We start from the raw sequence: 24007 nt of genomic DNA, 5'->3' as shown, positions 1-24007 counted from the left end.
GTCCTCCAGCAGAGGCGGTGCCAGCTTGCTTGCATGCTCAGAGCCACCTGCTGGCACAGGTGCTGGCTCTCAGGAGTCAGGAAGGCCCCGGCTCGGTCCTGAGTTCCATGTAACGATCAGAGTGGAGAACCAAAAGGATGCCTGAGGCCTGACAGCACCAGCCTGGCTCGTCTGTATCCCCAGGGGCAAGGGCAGGCACCAGAGCAGGGCTCCAAGAAAAGTTCCACCATTCCCTTTAAATGAGTTTATCTTTTTTTTTGGGGGGGGGGTCACATCCGGCGATGCACAGGGGTTACCCCTGGCTCTGCACTCAGGAATTACCCCTGGCGGTGCTCCGGGGACCATACGAGATGCTAAGAATCGAACTCGGGTCGGTCACGTGCAAGGCAAATGCCCTACCCACTGTGCTATCATTCCAGCCCCTTGAGTTTATTTAAAGAAGAAGAGGAGGAGGAGGAGGAGGAGGAGGAGGAGGAGGAGGAGGAGGAGGAGGAGGAGGGGAAGACGAAGAAAAAGAAGAAGAAGAAGAAGAAGAAGAAGAAGAAGAAGAAGAAGAAGAAGAAGAAGAAGAAGAAGAAGAAGAAGAAGAAGAAGAAGAGGAAGAAGAAGGAGGAGGAGGAGGAGGAGGAGAAGAAGAAGAAGAAGAAAAAGAAGAAGAAGAAGAAGAAGAAGAAGAAGAAGAAGAAGAAGAAGAAGAAGAAGAAGAAGAAGAAGAAGAAGAAGAAGAAGAAGAAGAAGAAGAAATAATTCTGGTGAAAAGATAGAACAAGGGTTAAGGTGCTTGCCTTGTACACAGCTGGCCTCAAGCACAGCCAGGAGGGGTCCCTGAGTGTAGAGTCAGGAGTGAGCCCAAATAAAATTTAAAAAAACATCTTTTGGGGCAGGAAAATATTGTTCAATGGGCTGAGTGCAGGCTTGGCATACGGGAAGGCCAAGTTCAATCCCCAGCACTGCATGGGCCCCTGCGCACTCCCCAGAGAGACCCCGAAGTGAGAGAAGCCCCTGAGTGCCACTGGATACGACCCTAGCACTATTATTGAGGAGCTGTACCACCTTCAGCATCATTGCTGGGGCTCGAAGCTTCTCCCACCGCCTGCAGTTTGAGGAGGCACCATGCCTCCCATCACTTGGCTGTGGAATCTCGAGATCTCTGTCTCCCGCTGGAATTGTTGGCTAGACTCAGCACATCTCGTCATCCCTCTGCCCCTGCCCACTCACAGTCCCCTTCTGGTCTCACGTGTGCAAGACCTTCCTTCCACCTGGCCCTGCTCGCGAGGCTGAGTCCTTGGGCTCACCTGTACTATGCACCGGGGAGGCCGTGAGCTAAGCCACCTTCTCTGTTCAAGCCTGTTTTCCTGGCGGGAGAGAGCAAAGCTTACGCAAGTGGCTGACCCAGATTTGATCCCTGGCATCTCCTATATTCCCCAGAACCTCGCCAGATGTGATCCCTAAGTGAAAAGCCAGGAATAAGCCCTGAGCACCATCTGAAAGAAAAAAAAAAAAACACAAAAAATGAAAATAAATGAAACAATTTTTCTCTGTTCCCAGAGAAATGAAAGCCTTGTGGCCGTGACTCCATTCATTCTCCGAGTCGTGGCGGCAACTGAGAGGCACCGTCCTCTCCTGCAGTCTGAGGGCAGGACAGACACAAGGTCACAGCCATGAAAGACAGCGTCAGCTCAGCAAAACCGGGGGAGGTCTCACTCCTGCGTGGCTCTGCTCAGACCTCCTCATTCAAGTAAGAACTTTGTCCTTGTTCACACGTGGGGAGGCTCCGTGCCGGGGAGGGAAGAGAAGGGAAGTCTGCAGGGGTGCTGGGTGCCGGAAGTGGGGGGAGCGCAGCCTGGAAGGGGAGTGAGAACTGAAGACTCGAACTGAACATGAGTTTTGAGCAGCGATACTATTTCGGAAGGGCCGAGGTGTGTGATTTCAAAAGCCGTGACAGCAGGGGGAGCTTGACGTGATAAATATCACCCACACTCCAACCCCCACCCCACCCCTTGAGTCCTTTTTTTGGTTTGAAACCCGGTGATTCCCCAGGGCTTACTCCGAGCTCACTGCTCATGGATCACTCCTGGCACGGCTCAGGGGTCATCTGGGACACAGGATCGAACCTGGGTCAACCGCCGGCGAGGCAAGAGCCCTAGCCACTGTTCTATCCCTCCAGCCCCTAATTTGTAATTATAGAATAAGTCAAAGTTATTTTTTGTTGTTGTTTTTTTTTCCTTGGGGGAGGTGCGGCAGTGTCCTACCAAAAGGTGCTCAAGAGGCCTAGGAGAGGAATTGGCAAGTCCCAGACCCCCGATTCCTGGGTTCAGTGTGAGGGCCTGAGATTTGGTGCTGAGGATCACCTAGGCCACGTATGGTGGTGCTCAGGTGCCCCCGTGGCTGGCCTTCACAATGCTTGGGAGATGATGTGGTGCTAGGGATTAAGTCTGTGTCAGCTGCATGCAAGACAAGCACCTGTTAACCCCATACTATCTCCGGCCACACAAATCAACTTTTTAGAAAAATTTTATCAGTATTGAGCCAGAGCGATAGTACAGTGGGTAGGGCATTTGCTTTGCACGAGGTCAACCCAGGTTCCATCCCTGGCATCCCTTATGGTCCCTGCCAGGAGTGACTCCCAAGTACAGAGTCAGAAGTAACCTATGAGCATCACATATGTGGCCCAAAAACAACAAAAAAATTCATCAGTATTGAGCTGGAGTAATAATACAATGGGTATGGCATTTGCCTGGTACACAGCCACCCTGGTTTGATTCCCCTGGCACCCGATATGGTCCCCCACATCCACCAGGAGTAATTCCTGAGCAAAGTTAGGAGTAAACCCCAAGCACCACAGGTGTGGCCCCAAAACAAAAGAAAAAAATTTCATCAGTATAGAAAAGAAACTATTTTTATGGGGGAGTGGGAGGGCTTATATCATACATGGCGGCACACAGTAGTTCCTGGCTCTGAACTCAGGTTTGACTCCTGGTGGTGCCGGAGAACGAACCAGGGTTGAGTGAAATGGCCATGTGGAAGGCAAGTCTTGTCTGCTGTACCCACAAACCGCCTTTAGTTTTGGTTTTCTGGGTTACACCTTCAGTGCTCAAGGCTTACTCCTCATCTATGCCCAGGGGACCATCTGGGTTGCTGGGATTCAAATCCAGGTTGGCCACATGAAGGCAAGTACCCTAGCCACTGTACTCACTCCAGTCCCAGAAACTGCCATTTTTAAATCCCGGAAGTCTAAGCTTTATATAGATGGACCCCCAATGTTCCTCTGAGGCAAAATCTCTCTTCCAGCTGCCCTAGGTCTCCTCCCAAGATCTGCCAGTATTTGGCACCTAATGTTGGCCTGACACTTGTTGATGTATGAAAAGAACTTTTCCGCCTAGAAATACAACATTCCCAAACAAGAGGGATAGAAAATCAGGAATGAGGAGGGGGAAGCGGCTGAGAACTACTTTGGCCTCATGTGGCCTCGTGGTGTGCCAGGGAGGTACCTAGGCTCAGGCGGGCCCTGCCTCAAACAACCAGGAGAGAGAAGGGACTGTCACACAAGTGCAGGACAGAGAAACCTATTATTTTCTCTTAGAGTAACTCTGAGTTTAATGGGAAAAGATATGGAATGAGCACAGGGTGGGGCCAGAGAGTTAGTACAGCAGTTAGGGCGTTTGTCTTCATCATGGCCAACCCAGGTTCAATTCCCAGAACTCGACAGGGTCTCCAGATCCTGCCAGCAGTAATTCCTGAGCACAAAACCAGGAGTAAGCCCTGAGCACTGCCAGATGCCACCCAAAAACCAACAAAAAAGAATGAGCTAAGTGTGGAGAGATAATACAGGCGTTAAAGCATTTGCCTTGTACCTGGCTAACCCTGGCTCAATTCCGACCTGCACAGGGTCCGCCCCAGGCGCCATCAGCAGTGATCCCTGAGCACAGAACCATGAGTAAGCCCTGAGCACTGTGAGATGTGGCCCCAAGATCTCTGCCCCACGAAAACAGAATGAGCTCAATTATTTTTTTCCTTCCTTCCTCTTCCCTGTCGATGTTGCCTGCAGATTTGGGGGCGGCACACAGTTGGCCGTGGTGCTCGCAATGCAGCTGTGCCAACTGGGGTTAAATAGCAGGCTGCCAGGGCTGGAGAAATGGCACAGCGGGTAGGGCGTTTGCTTTGCACATGGCCGACCCGGGTTTGATTCCCAGAATCCCATATGGTCCCCTGAGCACTGCCAGGGGTAACTCCTGAGTGCAGAGCCAGGAGTAACCCCTGTGCATCGCCGGGTGTGACCCCCCCCCCAAATAAAAAGCAGGCTGTCATGCCTGCACAAGGGCTCTCAGACCTTTAATCACAGTGCCAGGCATGTGCCAGTAGCACTCGATGGCTCACTGTGGTGCTCACGTCTCTGCCAGGGGCCACAATCCTGAACCCTGACTGAACATCCAGGCCCCATCTTTGCTGTGGTGCTCGCACTCACCTGGCTGTGGCATGTATAGAAGCAAGTCACAGCACAGGGATCTCACATAACAGAACTGCTGGGCCCAAAGGAGGTGCCACAGCCATACTCGTGCACGCAAACACTCAAGATCAAACTCATGCCTGCAAATGCTTTAGCTAGAGCTACGTGTCAGTCCCTACACAGGTTTTAAAATAAAGAATTCAGCTTCACGCCCAACCGAGGTCACAAGTTGCCCCCCACGAGCAGATCTCCGGCACAGCCATGGCTCCAGAAGCACAAGGACTTAATGCAGAGCCCGGCAGCTTGAGGCAGAAAAGTGAATGGACTTGCGTTAATCCACGCTACCATGCCTGCCCGGGAGGGAAAGGGTGTTGTTCCCTTCCACCTTTTTCCCCCTGGACAGCAAGATGGTGGCCTCCTCGGAGCTTTTTGGAAAGCCAGGTATGAGCAGGCGGTGACGGGGCAACTGAAACCTCATGGGAAGGGGGCATTCCCGGCTCGTCCTTCACGCCCTACCAAGGTCACGAGTTGCCCCCCACAAGTGGCTCTCCAGCACAGCTATGGCTCCAGAGCCACAGATACCATTCTCGTAATTATCTGGCTCATGACAGAAATACCTCCAGGCTTAATAAGTAAAATATCAGAAATCCAAATTCGGCAATTGCAGCCACATGACTTCATATGGTTCTCATAACTGACTGTAGAAAACAAATTATTCCACAATGCCTTTTCAGCTGTTCTGATTGTTGGGTGTAAACTGTAAACAATAATGGCGCATCTTTTGTCGAAATAATGAATGTAATCAAAGTAGATAGAGTGTTAGGTAGAATTCATCTGCCTCACAGGCATTGGGAAAGGTGGCAGAGGGGTATATTGGGGTTCTTGGTGATGAAAAATAAGTACTGTTTAAGGGAAATGTATTTGATCATTGCATAACTGAAGACTTAAACCTGAAAGCTTTGTAACTTCCCAGTGATTCAATAAATAAATATAAAAAAAAATAAAAATTCATTTCTACTTTTACTTAAAATAAAATAAAGAATTCAGACTCTGGAGCAATAGTACAGCAGGTAGGGCATTTACCTTGCACGCGGCTAACCTGGGTTCGATTCCCAGCATCCCATACGGTTCCCTGAGTACCACCAGGAGTAAGTCCTGAATGCAAAGCCAGGAGTAACCCCTCTGGGTTGCTGGGTGTGACTCAAAAGGCAAAAAATAAATAGAATAAGGAATTTAGAGGCTGGCGCGATATCACAGTAGGGCATCTGGCTAGATAGTATGTGGGTCAACCCAGGTTTGATTCCTAGCATCCCATATGGTCCTCCAAGCCCTCCAGGAGTGATCCCTCAGCACAGAGCCAGGAATAAGCCCTGAGCACAGCTGGTGTGTCCCCCAAACCAAAATAAGATAAAATGATGAAACTCAGGCTGGGGCTTGTATGGGAGCCAAGGCACTGGCCCCTGCACAGCCAAGCTCAGTTCAATCCCAGGCACTGCACAATCTCACCAGCACCAACATGCAACCCCTCACACAGAGCGTGAAGTAACCCCCAAGCACTACCGGATGTGGCCCCCAAATCCAAAACCAAAACCAATCAAATAAGTAAGCAATCTCTGAAGCTGTTTATGACTGGTAGCTGAAAACCACTGGCTGGATCACAAAGGCTTCATTCTCCGGGGACTATTTCCTTTCTTCAGTAAAAAGCAGGCAAATGAGGAAAGCATAACAAGTCAGCACACCTGCCACCGGAAAGGCAGGAGGCTGGTGGCGACGTCCTTGAAATGAAGTGGCTCCCCACTGACAAAACCAGCGACCTGGAGACGCCGTCCTAATTCAGTCGTTAGCAGCATAGAACTGTTCCTTCAATAAATCTTTACTCAACAGCCTGCTATGTGTGCGTGCTGTTAACTGTCTCCAGCATACTCGAATCTGTGAGATTAAAATTACATTTTAGGGAGGGGGGGACGTGGCTTAGTCGAAGTACACTTGGTTTGTGTGTGTCTGTGACACCCTGGGTTCCATTCCCGGCTCCACAAAAATAAATATGTAAATAACATTTTGGCTTCTGTCAACGACAGATGAGTTGATGAGTTTGCTTTGCTTTTCCTTTTTTTTTGGTTTTGGGGTCACACCCAGTGGTGCTCAGGGGTTACTCCTGGCTCTACACTCAGGAAAAAAATGACAAAATGACAAAATGAACGCATTTCTGGTGCGTTCGTTGGACTTTACGAGATGCTGGGGATGGAATCCAGGTCAGCCGCATACATCTGTACTATCGCTCTAGCCTAGATCTGCATTCTTATCACAAAGCACGGATCAGCTGCGTCTCTCAAGTTGAACATCCAGAATTTTGTAGCAAAAAGAACAAAGTTGATTTGCAAGCAAAATCGCCTGGCAAGGAAATACACTGCTTGTCCAAGGAAAAGTCGAACGGTTCCGAAGGAGAGAAACATACCAGAGAAGCAAACCTACTTAGAATGAGTCCCATTCAAACAATCCCTGTAAGGTCTGCTCATGTTATTTACCAAATGAAAGTAAATTTACTTTTCTAGCAGTTAGGGAATTCTTTATTTAATACCATCCTAATATAAAAGTTCACACAACTGCTTCTTTTCCACCATGATACTGAGCTTTATGACACCCCAGAAACAGGAACTACAAGAAGGCAAACATAATGCCTTGGAGAGCAAGAAACATTTACACAGTCCAACTGTTAAAAATAGTCCGACATTCACATAGCGAATACAGTTTGGACATCGGTATACACAGTATCCGCGTCCCTCAGGGAGCTGAAGAACCTTTCGACTCTTCTCCTGGTGCCTGTTGCTGCTGCTTCTGTGGCTCTTCTGTCAGAGGCTGGTTTGGTTCTGACACCGACTGGGGTTTAACGCTTATCTGTTCCTGCTTCCGGGAATCACGACCACCTCCCTGTAATATAGAAGATCAGAGAAAAATCCGTCATGCAAATATCGGGGTTTTCACTCAATTTACTGGCCAAAACCAGTAAGACAAGACACATTCCAGTACCATCAAAAATGTAGTATTAATCACTCAGATATTTTATGATTGAGAGCAGCCACCATGTAAACTCATCCAAGGGCTCAGCTTGACAAGATTCATGACAAAATCTCTGAAAAGATGTAAGCCAAGCCGCCAAAATTCACAGGTACATCAGTCTCCGGGCTGAACACTCAGGAGGGGGCAGGCTGATTCCCAGCTGTGTGGAAGCCCCGCTCCTCACGACTTCCCGGCTGCCACCAGGCCAATGGTCCAACTCCGCTGCTTCTCAACAAATTTCTGCAGTCACCAAACTGACAAAAACTCCAATATACCAGTTTTCAGGCTGAGACCTCTGGGGTCTTCTCGAGTAGGGGGCAGGAAGCTTCCTGACATCCACATCCCACAACCACCACCATGTAAACTCATCAGCCCAGGTCTGAAGATCCTGGAGTTCCTGGAGCCTCCCAACTCCACATTACTGACAGCCCCATAGGAGCACAGAAAATCAGATGGGAAAGGAGCACAGAAGCCCACTGAGCTCAGTAAACAGAAACAGTAACACAGAAGGCTCAGCTAGCAACAGCTGAGTGACCCTCAGATAAGGATTCAATGACCTCGTGGTGAGATGTAAGTTTTCACAAATTTTCTTTCACTGAAATATTTTTTAGGGGCTCGAGCGATAGCACAGTGGGTAGGGCGTTTGCCTTGCACGCAACTGACCCGGGTTTGATTCCCAGCATCCTATATGGTCCCCCAAGCACTGCCAGGAGTAATTCCTGAGTGCAGAGCCAGGAGTAAACCCCTGTGCTTTGCAGGTGTGACCCATCAAGAAAAAAAAAACTATTTTTTAATAATTCCATTAGCTATTTAGTTGCGAAACTATTTTGTGTCTGCTAAGGTGAGTGGGCTGGACAATGGTGGAGGGAATTGTGTTGGAACACTGGTGGTGGGATTTATGTTAGAACACTAAATGCCCATAACAGCTGTATTATGGGGCCAGAGTGATAGTACAGTGGGTAGGGCGTTTGCCTTGCATGTAGCCGATTTGGACAACATGCCCAGCAGGAGTGATCCTTGAGCACACAATCATAAGTACCCCCTGAGCACTGCCAGGTATGGCCCAAAGAACAAAGAACAGAAAAACCTGTGTTATAAACAACTTTGTGCTGGAGCGATAGCACAGCGGTAGGGCGTTCGCCTTACAAGCGGCCAACATGGCCGACCCAGGTTCAATTCCTCCGACCCTCTCGGAGAGCCCGGCAAGCTACCGAGAGTATTCGATATGCCAAACACAGTAACAACAAAGTCTCCAATGGAGACGTTACTGGGCCCGCTCGAGCAAATCGACGATCAACGGGAGGGCCTTTACCTTTACCTTTATAAACAACTTTGTAAACCACAGTATTTAAATAAAATGAAAAAATAAACTTAAAAAACTTTTCTTAGGGGAGGCTTTTGGGCCACACATGGGAGTTACTCCTGGCTCTGCACTCAGGAATCACTTCTGGCAGTGCTTGGAGGATTGTATGGTATGCCAAGGATCAAACCTGGGTTGGCTGCATGCAAGGCAAACACTCCGGCCCCAACGTAATAAAACTTTTGATTTTATGATTGAGAAAAAAAATTCTGTGTGCAAGACAAATGCCCTATCTAGATAAAAAAAAAAAAAAAGACTAAAATCTCTATAGAAGAACCACAATTTTTAGTTTCTTTGGTTTTGTTTTGGGGTCACACCCAGTGATACTCAGGGGTTACTCCTAGTTCTGCACTCAGGAATTATTCCTGGTAATCCTTGAGGGAACAATGTAGGATGCCGGGGATCAAACCCAGGTTGGCCATATTCAAAAATGCCCTACTACTGAACTGTAGAGAGGCTCAGAAACATAATTTCAAAAGCCCAAATGGTAGCTTCCTTGTTCTGAGTAGCAGTCATTGCTATAAAATCCAGCATATCTCAGAGTATCAGCCTGAAGTTCAGGAACATGCACCAAGGAGGGGGAAGCAAGCCTTTCTCTAACTTCTGACAAACAATTCATCCAACAACCACTTTAATAACAAAATACTCACCAGCCTTGCTTCTCCGACTCGTCTCAAAATGACACCTTCTGCCAGCAAAGCTTTCCCTGTTTCCACAAACAACTGCTCCTCGTCTGTTTCTCCAAGTTTCTGCAGCTCAGTGTACTTCTCTACAAACCTGGAATTCCAAGCAGTCACATCTTAGGTGTGTATATCCAGGGTTAGCCAGACCTCCTGCTGCTTAGCTCTAAACAATTCCTTAACAAATCTTCCTACAGAGGGCCAGACACAGGACAGGGGCTAAGGCATCTGCCTTCCATGTGACCGACGCTGGTCCAGTACCAGGCACTGCATATGTTCCCACCACTGCTGCCGGGAGTGATCCTTGAGCAGGCAGGAGCAGCCCCTGAGCACTGCTGGGTGTGGTTCAAACCCCCCACTCCAACCCCCACCCCCCCACAATCTTTCTGCAAAAACATCTCTCTACTCAAATGGAATTCAATGAAATCTGAAACTGATGATTAAATACCTAAGGGGAAAAAAAATTTTTTTTAATTAACTTAGGACTTGCAAAATTGCTTACCGTTGGCACAAAGACTTGAAATTTGGATTAAACATATCAAGAGCTTTTTGACCAGATCCATAGGTTGAGTAAAATTTCCTAGAAAATACAACCACCATAGTATCAGTCACTACTTACTGTTCATGGCTAAGAATGAAGTAAAGAATAATGAGGTATGGGGGGGGGGGGGGGGGCAGAGCAATAGTATAGCAGGGCTCTTGCACATTTGCCTTGCACATAGCCTACCCGGGTTCAATCCCCGGCACCCAAAATGGTCCCTGAGTGTTGGGAGGTTCCTCTCAGGATGGGAGATGTGTGATGAGAGTAGACTATAGACAGAACATGATTGCTACTCAATGCCTCTTTTGCAAACCACAGCACTCAAAAGGAGAGAGATAACAAAAGGGAATGCCCTGCCACAGAGGTAGGGTGGGATGGGGGGGATGGGGGGTTGGAGGGCTACTGGGATCATTGGTGGTGAAGAATGGGCACTTGTGGAGGGATGGGTATTTGATTATTGTATAACTGAAACCCAAGCACAAAAATTTGTAAGTCTACAACTGTACCTCATGGTGTTTAATAAAAATTTAAGGGAAAAAAAAATGGTCCCTGAGCCCACCAGGAGTATCTCCTGAGAGCAGGGCCCTGAGTGAGGCCTGAGCACCGCCAGGTATGGCCCAATCCTTCCACCCCCCCAAAAAAAAGAATAATGAAGAATGACAGATGACAGCTATATGGTATCTGTACACAATGAAATGCAACTCAGCCGTAAGAAGTCCTGCAATTTGCTGCTCTGCAGATGAATCTGGAGAGTATCACGCTGAGTGAAATCAGTCAGAAGGAGAGGGACAGACTCAAAATGATCTCTCAGATGTGGGATAAAGAGACTTCGTGGGGAATATCAAAGGCCCAAAGGCAGGAGAAACAGAGCATGAGAACTCGTCTTCAGCAGGAAGCTTGGACAGGGCTGGGGGTGGGGGATTGGAGGAAGCGATACTTTATCAATGGTGAAAGAACAACATAGGGGGCAGGAGGGGCAGTGGATACCGGTAAAGGCATTAGTGTTGGAATACTGTACAACTAAAATTCAATCATGAATATTTACCTAACTTTGTAATTCACGATTAATCAATGATAATTAAAAAAAAAAAAAGAACGATGCCTATGGGGCGGGAAAGATGTAATACAGCAGGCAGGTGCCTACCTCACCTGTGGCCCACCTAGTTTCAACTCCCAAGCCCCACCCAGGAGTGATCCCTGAGCAGAGTCAGGAGTAAGCCCTGAGAACAGCTAAATGTAGCCCTAAAACCAAACCAAACCAACACACACACACACAAAAACCCAAATTAAGGGGCTGGAGCGATAGCACGGAGGGTAGGGCGTTTGCCTTGCATGTGGCCAACCCAGGTTCAATTCAGGTTCGATTCCCAGCATCCCATATGGTCCCCTGAGCGCGTGAGCCAGGAGTAACCCCTGTGTATCGCAAAAAAAAAAAAAAAAAAAAAAAAAAAAAAAAAAAAAAATTCAGGGCTGGTGAAATAGTACAGCTTGCCTCGCAAGCAATCAACAAAGGTTTAATCCCCAACACCCATAAGGCCCCCCGAGTCCTGTCAGGAGTGATTCCTAGCAAAGAGACAGGAGTAAGCCCTGAGCACTGCCCAGTGTGGCCCAGACATCCACCCCCCACACACAGACACCAAACACACACACACACACACACACACACACACACACACACAAATTAAGAGACCATGGGCAGCTTGCAAGTCACTGACTGGCCTCATTCCTAAGGTCACAAGGATGAAATGACAGTGCTACACCCACCATAGAGACAAAAAGTTTGCTATTCTCAAACGACAAGGAGTGAAAATAGGGAACTCCACTGAATTAAAAGGCCCTTACACAGCAAAAGAAACTAGCTCAAAAATACAAAAAAAATCACCTATGCACTGGAAAGATATTATTTGTATACCTTACATCTGACAAGGGGTTGATATCCAAAATACATAGAGAACTCACCCAACCCAACATCAATAAGATCGAGGAATGGGCAAAAAATTAAACAGACACCTCTCCAAAGACCACCTACAGACTGCCTCACAGATATTTGAAAAAAATGATCTGAGTCTTAGAGAAATGCAAGATAAAGCACATCTCACACCTACCAAAAGGGCCCAGATCAAAACAATGCAAAGAGAACAAGGGCATGAAGCAAAGGGAACTCACACACTGTTGGTGGGAATGCAAAGTAGGGCAGCGGCTAGGAAAAAACGGTATGAAGATGACTTAGACAATCAAGGTGGGAGTGGAGTGTGAGCCAACGCCAGGTCTCTCTCTGTTTCTCTCAAACACACACACACCCGTGACCTGTCAGTCCCCTCCTCGGTGTTGTTGTGACAGTAATGGGCACATTCCCTAGGAAGATTCGCTGCACCCGCATTTATAGCCACAGTCTTCACAGCACCCGAAACAGGGCCTCAGCCCCACGCCCATCAGCTACTGACCGATCAATTGGCAAAGTAGCAGGAATCTATTCAGTCAGTATTGAAAAGCACAACTGTGCCTTCTGCAACAGAAAGGATGAAACCAGAGATGATTACAGGTAGTGAAGTTGTTAGGGAGAGCAACACAATGGCCAGAGGGTTTCACTCATACACAAAGTCACTGTGAGAACTATGAGGAAGAGGGTTCCCGGAGACCCAGCGCACTGCACAGTCCCATGAAGCTGCTCTCCCCCCCATCTTATGGCACTGCAACGATCAAGACTGTTTTGAAAAGTCTGTTAGCAAGAAGGCAGCTCAAAGAGCTGGCAGTGCATACTCTGCCTGCAGAGACCCCAGAATCCATTCCTGGCACCCCATGGTCACCTGAACACCCGCTGCTGGGAGCATGCCCTGATAATCATCCTGGGCACAGTCCCTGAGTACTCATTAGGGTATGGTCCCCCCAAAACGTTTCTTATTGATGGGCCAGAGAGACAGTACAGGGGTTAAGGCACTTGCCTTGCAAGCAGCCCAATCCTGGCTCAAATCCTGGGCACCATATATGGTCTGCCAAAGCTCCACCTGACCTTAGACACAGTGGTCCTGTGGCCACCAAAAAATTGTTTTATTACTAAAGTCCAGGCGTTTGAGGCTATTAACTGCTAGCTAAGGCCCTGAGAAGGGCACCAAGAATAGTAGGGGTACCAAGAGGGGGAGACACTAACCCGAGTGATCAAAAAGATCCCCAAAATGCACGTGCTAGGCATTAGGGAGCCCCCTGGGTTTGATCCCCAGCAATGAATAGATTCCTAAGCACAGGGCACAACATGGAGTGGAGGGAGGAGAACAATACAACTCAGCAGTTTCTCTGTTTTGCCATCAGAGAATTAAGAATGTGGTCAAGAAAAGGTTTGTCAAAGGGAAAAAGCGAGGGGCTAGAACAATAGCACAGTGTGTCTGCCTTGCATGTGGCTGACCCGGGTTTGATTCCCAGCATCCCATATGGTCCCCTGAGCACTGCCAGGAGTAATTCCTGAGTGCAGAGCCAGGAGTAACCCTGTGCATTGCCGGGTGTGACCCAAAAAGCAAAAGCCAAAAAAAAAAAAAAAGGCATGAGTGAGAGAGAGAGTAAGCGAGCGAGAGAGCAAGAGAGAGAGAAGTGGGGGGGGGGGGGCAGGGGGAGAGGAGGTGGGAGGGAAACAGGTCAGTGGTGGTGGGAATGTACACTGAAGGGTTGAATAGATGGGTGAAATCCAATCATGAACAACTTTGTAACTGATGACTCAATTTAAAAAGGGGGTGCTGTTACCTGATGCCAATTTTTCAAATGGGATTTGTAGAAAATTTTAAAGTATGTACCTGAGAAACCAATAAAGAACCTTCTTAGGGCTGGACAGCAGTTAGGGCACTTGCCTTGCATGCAATCCACCTAGGTTCAGGCCCCAGCACCATACATGGTTCCCCAAGCCCCGTCAGAAGTGATCCCTGAGCACAGAGCCAGGAGTTAAGTCCTGACACAGCCATATGCGGCCCAAAATAAAACCCCCCAAAAGTACCTTCTTATGTTTGGGGGAGGAAAAGAAGAGTAAAGGAAGATCAAAAAAGTTGTATTTGGGGGCTGGAAAGGTAGTACAGCAGGTAAGGTGCTTGTCTTGATCGCATACCACCTGGTACCACCCAGGTTCAATCTCCATCCCCATTTGGTCTCCAAGCATGGTCTTGAGTGCAGAGCCAGGAGTAAACCCTGAGGACTGCCAGGCTGTGGCCCCAAATCAAAATGAAACAAAACAAAAATTGGCATTGTGAGAAGAGAGATAGCTCAAAGGGCTGCGAGTAGCCCTCAAGCACCACTGGATGTGGCCAACCCCCAAATACCCAAGAGTAAGAGCCGGGTGATCTCTCCCTGGACAACTCCTAATCTGCCCTGGGCAGTGACTGGACACTCAGCTGGGTTCACTCCAGAAATCTGCTGCAGGGGGCTGGAGCAATACTACAGCAGATAGGCCATTTGCCTTGCAGGTGGTCAACCAGGGTTCGACCTCTGGCATCTCATATGGTCCCCAGAGACCCACCAGGCCTCGATCCCTGAGTACAGAACCAGCAGTAAGCCCTGACCATAGCCCAATGTAATAATCCCAAAACAACAACCCAGAAATCTGCCGCATGGTGGGAGGGCACTGGGACTTGGCGGCTAAAGAGGGGCTATTAAACTATTAACCCTGACATTGCATAGTATTTGTAAGCCAATGATAAATCGCTTATAAAGGGGGGTGAGGGAGGAATGCACCCTAGGGAAATGATCAGCGTTGGAGAGCAAGGTCGGGGCTGCCACCCGTCTCTATCCTGCCCAGCACACTCCCGGGCCCGGCACTCACGCTCGGATCCGATCCTCCTGGTAGAAGATTTCTGGAACCTGAGCTTTGGCTTTGCCATACCGCAGGGCGGGCCTGCGAAAGACGGGCTCTCTCAGCGGGGGGAAGGCTTCGTATATGTCAAACCAAAGGGGCTTCTCCTTCAAGACGCCCGCGCGAATCAGGTCCCGCGTCCTGAAGGAAGGGGAGGGGTGGGGGGAGAACGAGACGGGTTAGGGGTCAGTTATGGCAATAAGTCTAAACCGCGAAATCAGGGCCCACGCCCTGAGTCCAGCGGGTAGGCGTTTGCCTTGCCATGCATCCGACCCGGGTTCGATCCCCGGCATCCCATATAAGACCCCCCCTCCCCCACCCAGCCACGCCAGGTGTAATTCCTGAGTGCAGAGCCTGGAGGAATCCCTGAACATCGCCGGCTGTGACCAAAAAAGCTAAAAAAACAATAATATGATTAAAAAAAAGACGAAACCAGGCGCAGACCCAGGCTAGGCGCGGGTGGGAACGTGGAGCATGCCAACTGGGAGCTGGAAGGAGAGCGGGCTGCGGTGGTCTCCACCCCCTGGTCGAGGTGAAGGGGTTCCAGTTGCAAACCTGCAAACCACCTCGCGCGCTGCAGGGCCGTCCCCTGCCAGGCAACCCCTCCCATCAAGGTCACTGCAGGCAGGCCCACCGCCTCTCCGCCCCCTAGGTACCCCCCCCCCCCGCACTGGGGGGCAACGAGGCGCAAACTAGCCCGTCCCGAGCATGACACGCAAATGCACGGACCCCAGCGCTTCAGGGCCTGACCCCTGACCCCTGATTCCCGCCCCCTCGCGGGAAGGCCTCGCCCGGCGAGGTCCCCCCCGGCGCGGCGCCGGAGCCGCAGTCCGCGCCCAGCCGGGGGTAGGCACCGGAGGACGTACCGCGAGAAGATGCTGCCCACCGTTTCCAGCCGGCTCCCGGCCATGGCGGGCGGCGCGGCGGCGGCAGCGGCGGCGGCGGCGGCGGCGGCGGCGACCGGAAGCGGAAGTGGCCCCGCTCGCGCGGCGCCCGCACGGTCAGACAGAAGCAGAGGATGGGCCGAACGGGCACTGCGGCGCAGGCGGGAGCAATCGATCGCGGAGCCGAAAGGGCGGGAAGGAGGCCGGGAGCGGCAGCGGCAGTGAATGGCCGAGCTTGGGGGAGGAAAGCATTTGGGTGGCTTGGTTTGGTTTTGTGCTTTTCATCTTTTCCTGGTCGGACAAAGCCGACTCCGGGGCTCGAGAGCTAGCCCGGTGGGGAAAAGCGTTTGCAGTGCACACGTGCCGGCCCCGGGTTCGAGCCTCTGCGCCTCGCTGCGTGTGAGCCGGGCTGCAGCGCGGGACTGGGGGGTAGTAGGGAGGGAGGAGGCGCGGCCGGGGGGAGTCGCGGACTCGGGGACAGGGTCGCCCCCCAGCCTTCCCGGCTGCTGCACGTGCGCCTAGGTGGTTTGCCCGGCCCGGCCCCGCCTCCCTTACAGCTTCCCAAGTGAAAGTGTCCGGGACCAACAAACGCGCGCCGGGCAAAGGAGGGAAAAACCCTCCCAAAACCCACACCCGGGGGAAGTAAGCCCTGAGCCGCCTTTTGTCTTGCCGCGTTTCGTTTGGTTGCAGGCGGGGATGGCGGGGCCCAGCCTCCCTGCAGGCGAGCCAGGCGCATCCCCGGACCTGGGGACCAATTGCCCGGGCCGTTGAATTCCCGCATCGCCCCTTGCCCGTCTCGGCAGCAAACTCCCTTTCAGGAGGAGGCTGGCGAGGGTCGTGGTTGCAGCAACGGGAGGGGGAGGAATTACTCCGCTGCGGGACCGAATGCTGGGAACGTGCGTTAACAGGGTCCATGGAATCCTATCCAAGTGTTTGCAATGGATCAGAAATGCATTGCTTACCTAGAGAGTAAACTTGTAAGGAGTTTGTGTCCGTGCTTGAACTTACACGTCCAGGAGAATCACCTGCAAACTTGGTTCCCAGCAGCCAGCAGCCCTTTCCCCTGAGGGGGCTCTAAGGAGCTGGGGAGGAGGAAGGTGCGTGCAGGTGAGCAGGAATGGTTATCTCCTGAATCCACACACCTCTCACAAAGTGCCGATTATCCTCCTTTTGTGTAAGAGAAAGTGAAGCCGCCGCCGCCTCCGGGAGTTAACTAACTTCTCTGATAAGCCTGGGGCCGGCCAGCTTCCAGCCCAGCCTCCTTACCTTGCCTAAAGCTGGTGCAAGGAGGACAAGGCGGACTTTGGAGGTCCAGGGCTGCTGTACCTCTGCCTCCTCGACACTCTGGGACAGGAAAGAAAGGGGAATGCAGGGTCAGAGAGGTCAGGCCAGTAGGGAGTTTGTTTTGCTCGCAGCTGGCTGGGATTTGATCCCCAGAGTCCCATCTGGAGCCCTGCCAGGAGTAATTCCAGGGGTAACCCCAAAGCAGCGTGTCCCCACCCCACCCCCAAAAAAGAAAAAGAAATGCAAGGGGAGCTCAGGCTAGACTAGGTATAGTGGTGTCTCCCCACGCTATTGTAGCAAACCTATGAAGAGAGCAAACAAACCCCCTTCCCCAAGTTAAATATCGCCTTCCCAGGCCTACTAACAAGTTTCTAATTCTGTCCAAGTCAGAACTGCTGCCAGCCCAGACCACAGAGCACTTCCTCACTCCCACTCCAGCCTGTCTCCCAAGCCCCCCCTCCCATCAGCAGCTTTTAAAGAAGGGCTTGTCCCCAAACCCCCCCCCCCCCAGAGCCAGGACCCCAAACGCCCCACCAGGCAGGAGTGGCCAGGCAAGCAGTGTCTCTGTAGTGCTTGCTTGTCTCCTCTGAGTCTTGAGTTTTCCTTTTCAATGTATTTAATGTGACAGCGACCAAGAGTAGGGCAGCAAGACTGAGCAGACCACCCTCTGAGACTGCGGTCAGTGGGGTCGGGAACAGAAGCTGCTGGAGCAGGCGTGGGCATACCAGACAAGCTTTGGGGCGGTGCTTGCCCACGGGAGCACGGGAATGTTTAGTCCCCTGATGGCTGATGACACCCCAGATGACACAGTCCCACAGAGCAGGAGATGGAGCTGAGGGACTGTAGAGACCACGTTTTCCATTCCAGACCCGGCCCGGCCTTTGTCCCCCTGCACGGTCCATAAGGCACTGACACTCATGTCACCTCAAGCAATGCCTAAACTCCCCCCTCTCCCTCTCACAAAGCGTGGGGTGGGAGGACTCCCTTTGGGCTTCCCTTTGCTGAAGACACAAGTCAGATTCCTCTCAGACCCAGCCTGCTGGCCTGCTCCTCCCGGATTGACCTCTTGACAGACTATTCCCAAACCATACGGCCAGTTACTGGGGGTTAGGGCTTCAGCCCATGCCTTTGGGTGGGATACCATCCAGCCAGTCTGACTAGTAAGTGTCAGGGCTGGAAAGTTTCCATTGACCCTTGGGAATCCACAGCCCCGGGGGTTCTCTGGCCAAGGAGAGGAGAGAGAAACAAGTGTCAGTGGCATGGGGCAGCTGTCCTCTTCCTCGTGTCACAGGTCCCCCTCCCTAACCACCCACCTTAGTCTGCTCAGGTCCAGGAACAGCAAACTGGGCCCCTGTGTGACTAGCCGTGGGGTCCAGGCCACCCCTCATGGCTTCCCCATACTTTACCTGCGACTTTGCAAACAGGGTCCAGCTTCCACGTGTGCTTGAGGCTTCATCGGGCAAAATGAAGAATAGCTCCACGGTGGAGCAGTTTTGGGGCGTGAGAACCACTGCAGCCCATGGAACAGTCGCTGCCAGGACTGTGGCAGAGGGTCAGCGTCAGGGAGCAACTCACTTTCCATTGGTGTGGTTTGGGGGCCACACCCAGTGGCGCTCGGGACATCTGTCTCTGTGCTCAGGGGACCATAATATAATGCAGAAGATCAAACCCGGGTTCCCTGTGTGTAAGGCAAACACCTTACCCACTGCACTATCATTCTGACTTTTTTTTTTTAAGAAGAAAGCAGGGGGCCAGAGAGATATTACAGGGATGAAGGCGCTCCCCTTGCATGCAGCTGACTCCAGTTTGATCCTCGACATCACAGATGGTCCCCCAAGCACAGCAAAAAAATGATCCCTGAGTCACAGAGCCAGGAGTAAGCCCTGAGCACAGCTGGGTGAGGTCCAAAACCAAACAGACAGTGTAAAGCAGAAAGCAGGGCCTGCGAGATGACTCGCATGGCTGGAGCACACGCCTTCCACGCAAGAGACGAGGGTTCAGTCCCTGGCACCGCACGGCACTGCCAGGAGGACTTTCCACACCACCACAAGAGACAGGCGGAAAACAACACTGGATGCGGCACAAAGGGCCAGGAGGGTGAGGAACAAGGAGAAGCTCAAAGAGGCCCAACCAGCCACTCCCCAGGCCCGCCCTGTGCTGCCTCAGCCCTGCACACTCTCAGCACATGAAGCCAGCCGCTCCCTCCTCTTCTTATCTCACCCGGCTTTATGACTCTGTTTCCTTGTCTGAGTGGCCTGACCTGGCTTCTTTGAGGGCAGGAACTGAGACTTATCTCTGCCTCCCCACACCAAGCCTGGTGTTTGGTCCCCAGCTGGCCCTTAGCATTTTTTTGAGGGAATCAGAGCAAGAAAAATAAAGTGAAGCCGCAGTGATAGATCAGAGCCCACCTCGGCCAGCTGTGCACACACCCAGCTTTCCCAGACATGCCAAGAGAAAGGAAGCTGCAGGTGGGGGAGAAGGTCCTTCTCCCTCTTCCATCACTCAGGGGTTTCCTGTTATGGATGCCCTGTCTCTCGCTCACAGCTGGGCCTCGGGCCTCGGTTTAGTCATCTGCAAAGTGGACAAATGACGTAGCAGTCACCGAATACCCCTGCAAGGAGATGAAGAGTTAGCACCTGGGGGGGCTTAAAAACCAGGGCCTGGTGCCTGGTAACTGCTCAATAAATACGAGTGATGCAGATAACTAATGTCCTACAATTTAATCAAACCTAACAATTTGCAAGGCAGTTTCCTAGGGTTGCCCATTCATTTCCTTGGCAATTGACAGCCTTGCCCCAAGGAGAATTCAGTTGGGGCAGAGAAAAGTAAAGCCTGTTGTGTTTGCACCTGCCCTGGAGGTCTGTCTCCCTGTGGCTGCATTTGTCTCCAAGGAAACCAGACCAGGCTGAGCCTTTTCTTATGAAATTACAGGCCAATTGGAATCACTGGGCAAAGGCCCTGGCAGAAGCAAGCATCTATTTTTTTTTTTTTTTTGCCACACCTGGTGGTGCTCAGGGCTTATTCTTGGCTCTGCGCTCCTGACAGGGCTTGGGAGGACCATATATGGAATGCCAAGGATTGAACCCCAGTCAGCCGCATGCAAGGCAAGCACCCTACCTACTGCACTATCGCTTTGGCTCCTATAGAGACCCCTATTAAAGCAGAGATTTCAGAGGCAGTGTGGGTCCCTCTTTGGGGAAAGGCAGAGCCCCTGGATCCTTAAATGTGAACCTGAATTACATGGGCTGGAGCCATAGCACAGCGGGTAGGGCATCTGCTTTGCACGCAGCCAACATGGCCGACCCGAGTTCGATTCCTCCGCCCCTCTCGGAGAGCCCGGCAAGCTACCGAGAGTATCTCGCCCGCACAGCAGAGCCTGGCAAGCTCCCCGTGATGTATTCGATATGCCAGACACAGTAACAACAAAGTCTCCAATGGAGACGTTACTGGGCCCGCTCAAGCAAATTGATGAACAACGGGAGGACAGTGATAGTGACAGTGAATTGGAGAATCTTGGAAAATGCAGATTCCAACTCATCAGTCTTGGGGGAGGCTTGGAGCTGTTTGTTTTGTTTATTCAACAGGGGACACGTGGGGGGGGGGTGCCAGGCCTCAATCATGCCTGGCACGTGTTCTCCCGTGAGGTCTGCCCCCAGCCCTGGCCTCACTGCATTTTTGTCAGCCTGCAGGTTAACAGCAGTGCTGTATATCTGCGGAGGGGCCTGAGTTTGGACAGGCTGCCTGTTTTTGTGTGAAAAGTTTCTACTTGAGGAAGTTCCATATCCAGCTCTGGGGAAGCTGGGTGGGTGGCTCCCACCTCTCAGATAGGCTGTGGGAAGGTCGAGACAGGGAAGGCTTCTGCTGAACTTGTACCAAGCTTCAGTTCTTGGTCAGAGGTCCTGAAACAAGTCTCTTCTTCTGATAAGGAATTCTCACTCAACTCTAGACAAAATGATGATGCTGGTTTTGTGGAGTCTAAAAAAATTTCTTTGTTTTGCAAATCTTACAAAATATCACCCTGGGAAAATGGGTGTTTGACATCTCAGTGGCCAGTGACTGCCACTTCCGCAGCATGACCACCAGGTGGCAGTAGATCTACACAGCCCCTTCAGCCCTCCTTCCCAACCCCTCCCATCTCCAGAAATTTCCAAATCATCCTCCAGCTGGCCCAGGCAGCTAATCCAACAAATTAATCTATGCTGTGATAATGGGCAAAGGAGTCATGTGTTTCTCTCTGAAAAGCAATTTTGGCAGTAACGCAAATGCCAAGGGGTTGTTTTTAAAAGCAGGTCCTGCTAATAGGTGAGTTCTGGGCCATGCAGACCCCAGCACCACCACGGAGCTGTTTTTACGTGGGGACAAGGGGCCTTTCTGTGCTCCACAAATTGCATCTAGGCTGGATTCTAGGTGTTAGTGCCTATACTCCACGTCTGTCTTAGTGTAGAGGCTCCTGCTCTACAGTTTGGCTACCTGGGTTCAAATTTGGCTACCTGGGTTCAAATTTACACTACCTAGGGTCTTTTAGACTAAGAAGCTTGACATCTCTGTGCCTCCGTTCCCTGATATGGGGAGTCATAACTTCTGTCAGATGGGGCTGGAGCGATAGCACAGCGGGTAGGGCGTTTGCCTTGCACGCGGTCGACCCGGGTTCGATTCCCGGCATCCCAGGAGTGATTCCTGAGTGCATGAGCCAGGAGGAACCCCTGTGTATCACTGGGTGTGACCCAAAAAGAATAAAAAAAAAAAAAACATAACTTCTGTCAGAGTTGAGGGATTTGTGTCCAGCAATGCAGAACAAGCGCTGACAAGTGCCAGGCAGACACTCCGTAAGCAGCGAGGCCATCCTGGCCCCAAGCTGCCTGCCTGCCGCCTTCTCCCAATTCTCCCTCAGGCATCCCTCCTGGCCTCAGCCCCCTACAGGTGCTTCATGGAGTGGGCTGCAACCAACTGACCCCAGAACAGTAACAACCAGGCCAGCTCTTTTGCTTCTTTGCTTCTCAAGTCACGGCTGAGCCCAGGAGATTGCCAAAGCAAACACAGTGGGAGACAGTGGCTGAACCCCACTCCGGAAAGCCCAGGAGCCAGCCCTACAGGTGGGCATGGAGCATGAGGGGAGACGGCTGAGGTGCACAGTCCCTACCCCCTCACCCAGGGTCCTCCACAACCTGTCTATGGGATAATGAGATGGGGCTAACTGGGCTGCGTCTCCTGGTTCCCATGGGTCTGGTAATTCTCTACCTTCTCTTCCCAGTGGGTGCTTCAGCCCCGCCTCCACAGACAGGCCCTTCTGCAGGACTCTGCTGCCTGCAAAAGCCCTGAGGAGCTTTTGTCTCTGACTCTAGGCTCAAACTGAGCCCCCATTAACCAGCATGTCCGGGAAGAGGACCAGGGCACCAGGAAGGAGCCCGGAGTCCAGCAAACGTGAGAGCCAGCGGAGGCAGGTGTTCAAGCCTGAATGTGCATCCATGTCACCCCAAGTTTGACCTGTACCTCAGGGATCCTCAGATCGGAAATTCTGAGCCAGAGGTTCTACATTTTAGCATTCATTCACTTGTTGTTTTAGCTTTTGTTTGGGGTGGGGGGGGGTTCACATCCAGTGGTGCTCAGGGCTTACTCCTGGCTCTGTGCTCCAAGATCCCTCCTGGCAGAGCTTGGGGGACTCTACAAAGTACTAGGGATCAAAGCCAGGTCAGCTGCATGCAAGGCAAGCCCCTTAGCCGCTGTACCCTCTCTCCAGCCCCTTTGTTTTTTGGATCATGTCCAGCAGTGCTTGGACATTGCTCCTGGTGGTCCTCAGAGGACCACATGCAGTGCAGAGGATCAAACGGGGTCAGCCACATGCAAGGCAAGCCAGTGCCTTGAACCCTGCACCATCTCTCAGGCCTCAGGTTCTGCGTTTCTAACAAGCTCCCTGAGGGTCCCGGTACCACAGGCCCACAGTGCAGACCCTGAGTGTGTGGCTGTGGAGGTGTGGCTGTCACGGGTGAGCATGGGTGCGGGGCTTCTGCCGTCTCTTACTACATGGCTCAAGGCCGAGGTTCTGGATCCCAGGCGAATTCAGATTTGAGAATCACTTGATCACTTGACATCCTGTTACTCCTCAATTTGCTCGAGCGGGCACAAGTAACGTCTCCATTCGTGCCTGTCACGTGCTAGTGTAGCCCAATGACATCTGCTTGTTCTAGGAACACGAAGAGCCTCAAACCAATCGTTCAGGGTCTCGACGAAGAAGTCTGACCATCTCGTCGGTGGGCGGCCGCGCGATCTTTTGACGTCCCGTGGAATCCAGTCGGTAATGGCTCTAGTCCAGCGGTCATCTCTAAATCTCATTACATGTCCAGATTTGAGGATAGTCGGACTAATGTGAAACCCGCACCACCACACACTGTCCTAATACTGCATTGTGAACTCAGATGACTTGAGTAGCTTTTCCAGGACAGACTTGTTAGTGGGGGAGGGGGGCAGGGGGAAGGGGGAGTGTTGAGGGGGAGGTTGGGGATAGGGGGATTAGTGGATCATCAGTCCTTTTTTTTTTTTTCAGCTACTCAAGACATTTTTCGGGGTGTATATTTTGGGCTACACTTGGCAGTGCTCAGGGGTTACTCCTGGTTCTGTACTCAAGAATCACTCCTGGCAGGCTCAGGGGACCACGTGGGATGCTGGCAATCCAACCCAGGTTGGCCACGTGCAAGGCAAGCGCCCTACCGGCTGTACTATTGCTCTTGCCCTCAAGACATGCTTTTGAGTGTGAGGGCTGGAGGCTGATGGGTACCCTGTTCCTGGCCTTTAGAAACTGCAGGGTGTGTCTGCGTGAGCCTGGCTGTGTCTGACTCGAGTATGGGGAGGGGCAGCGGCCTGGTATTATTAAGGCTCCCCAGAGCTGGGCTGCACCCCAGGGACGGTACTGGGCCAGCACAGGTGAGGCG

The 24007-nt window shown here is 51.5% G+C and overlaps 1 protein-coding gene across 2 annotated transcripts in view; it reads right to left on the bottom strand.

Moving 5' to 3' along the window:
* Nucleotides 1–6979: 6979 nt before the first annotated feature.
* The window catches only part of MRPS23 (mitochondrial ribosomal protein S23), a 144728-nt gene continuing 127700 nt past the window's right edge, over nucleotides 6980–24007 (bottom strand). For both annotated transcript variants that reach the window (XM_056127286.1, XM_056127287.1), the window contains exons 2-6: nucleotides 15780–15827; nucleotides 14884–15054; nucleotides 10047–10124; nucleotides 9515–9641; nucleotides 6980–7375 (exon numbers count right to left, since the gene is read on the bottom strand). In XM_056127286.1, coding sequence (XP_055983261.1) covers nucleotides 7229–7375; nucleotides 9515–9641; nucleotides 10047–10124; nucleotides 14884–15054; nucleotides 15780–15823 — 567 coding nt within the window. In that variant the 5' untranslated portion in view covers nucleotides 15824–15827 and the 3' untranslated portion in view covers nucleotides 6980–7228. The remainder of the gene's footprint in view (nucleotides 7376–9514; nucleotides 9642–10046; nucleotides 10125–14883; nucleotides 15055–15779; nucleotides 15828–24007) is intronic.

Source organism: Sorex fumeus, unplaced genomic scaffold (genome assembly GCF_029834395.1).
Source record: "Sorex fumeus unplaced genomic scaffold, SorFum_2.1 ptg000063l, whole genome shotgun sequence".
NCBI lineage: Eukaryota > Metazoa > Chordata > Mammalia > Eulipotyphla > Soricidae > Sorex > Sorex fumeus.
The sequence above is the reverse complement of the archived record's forward strand: the minus strand, read 5'-3'. Positions and strand labels throughout refer to the sequence as shown.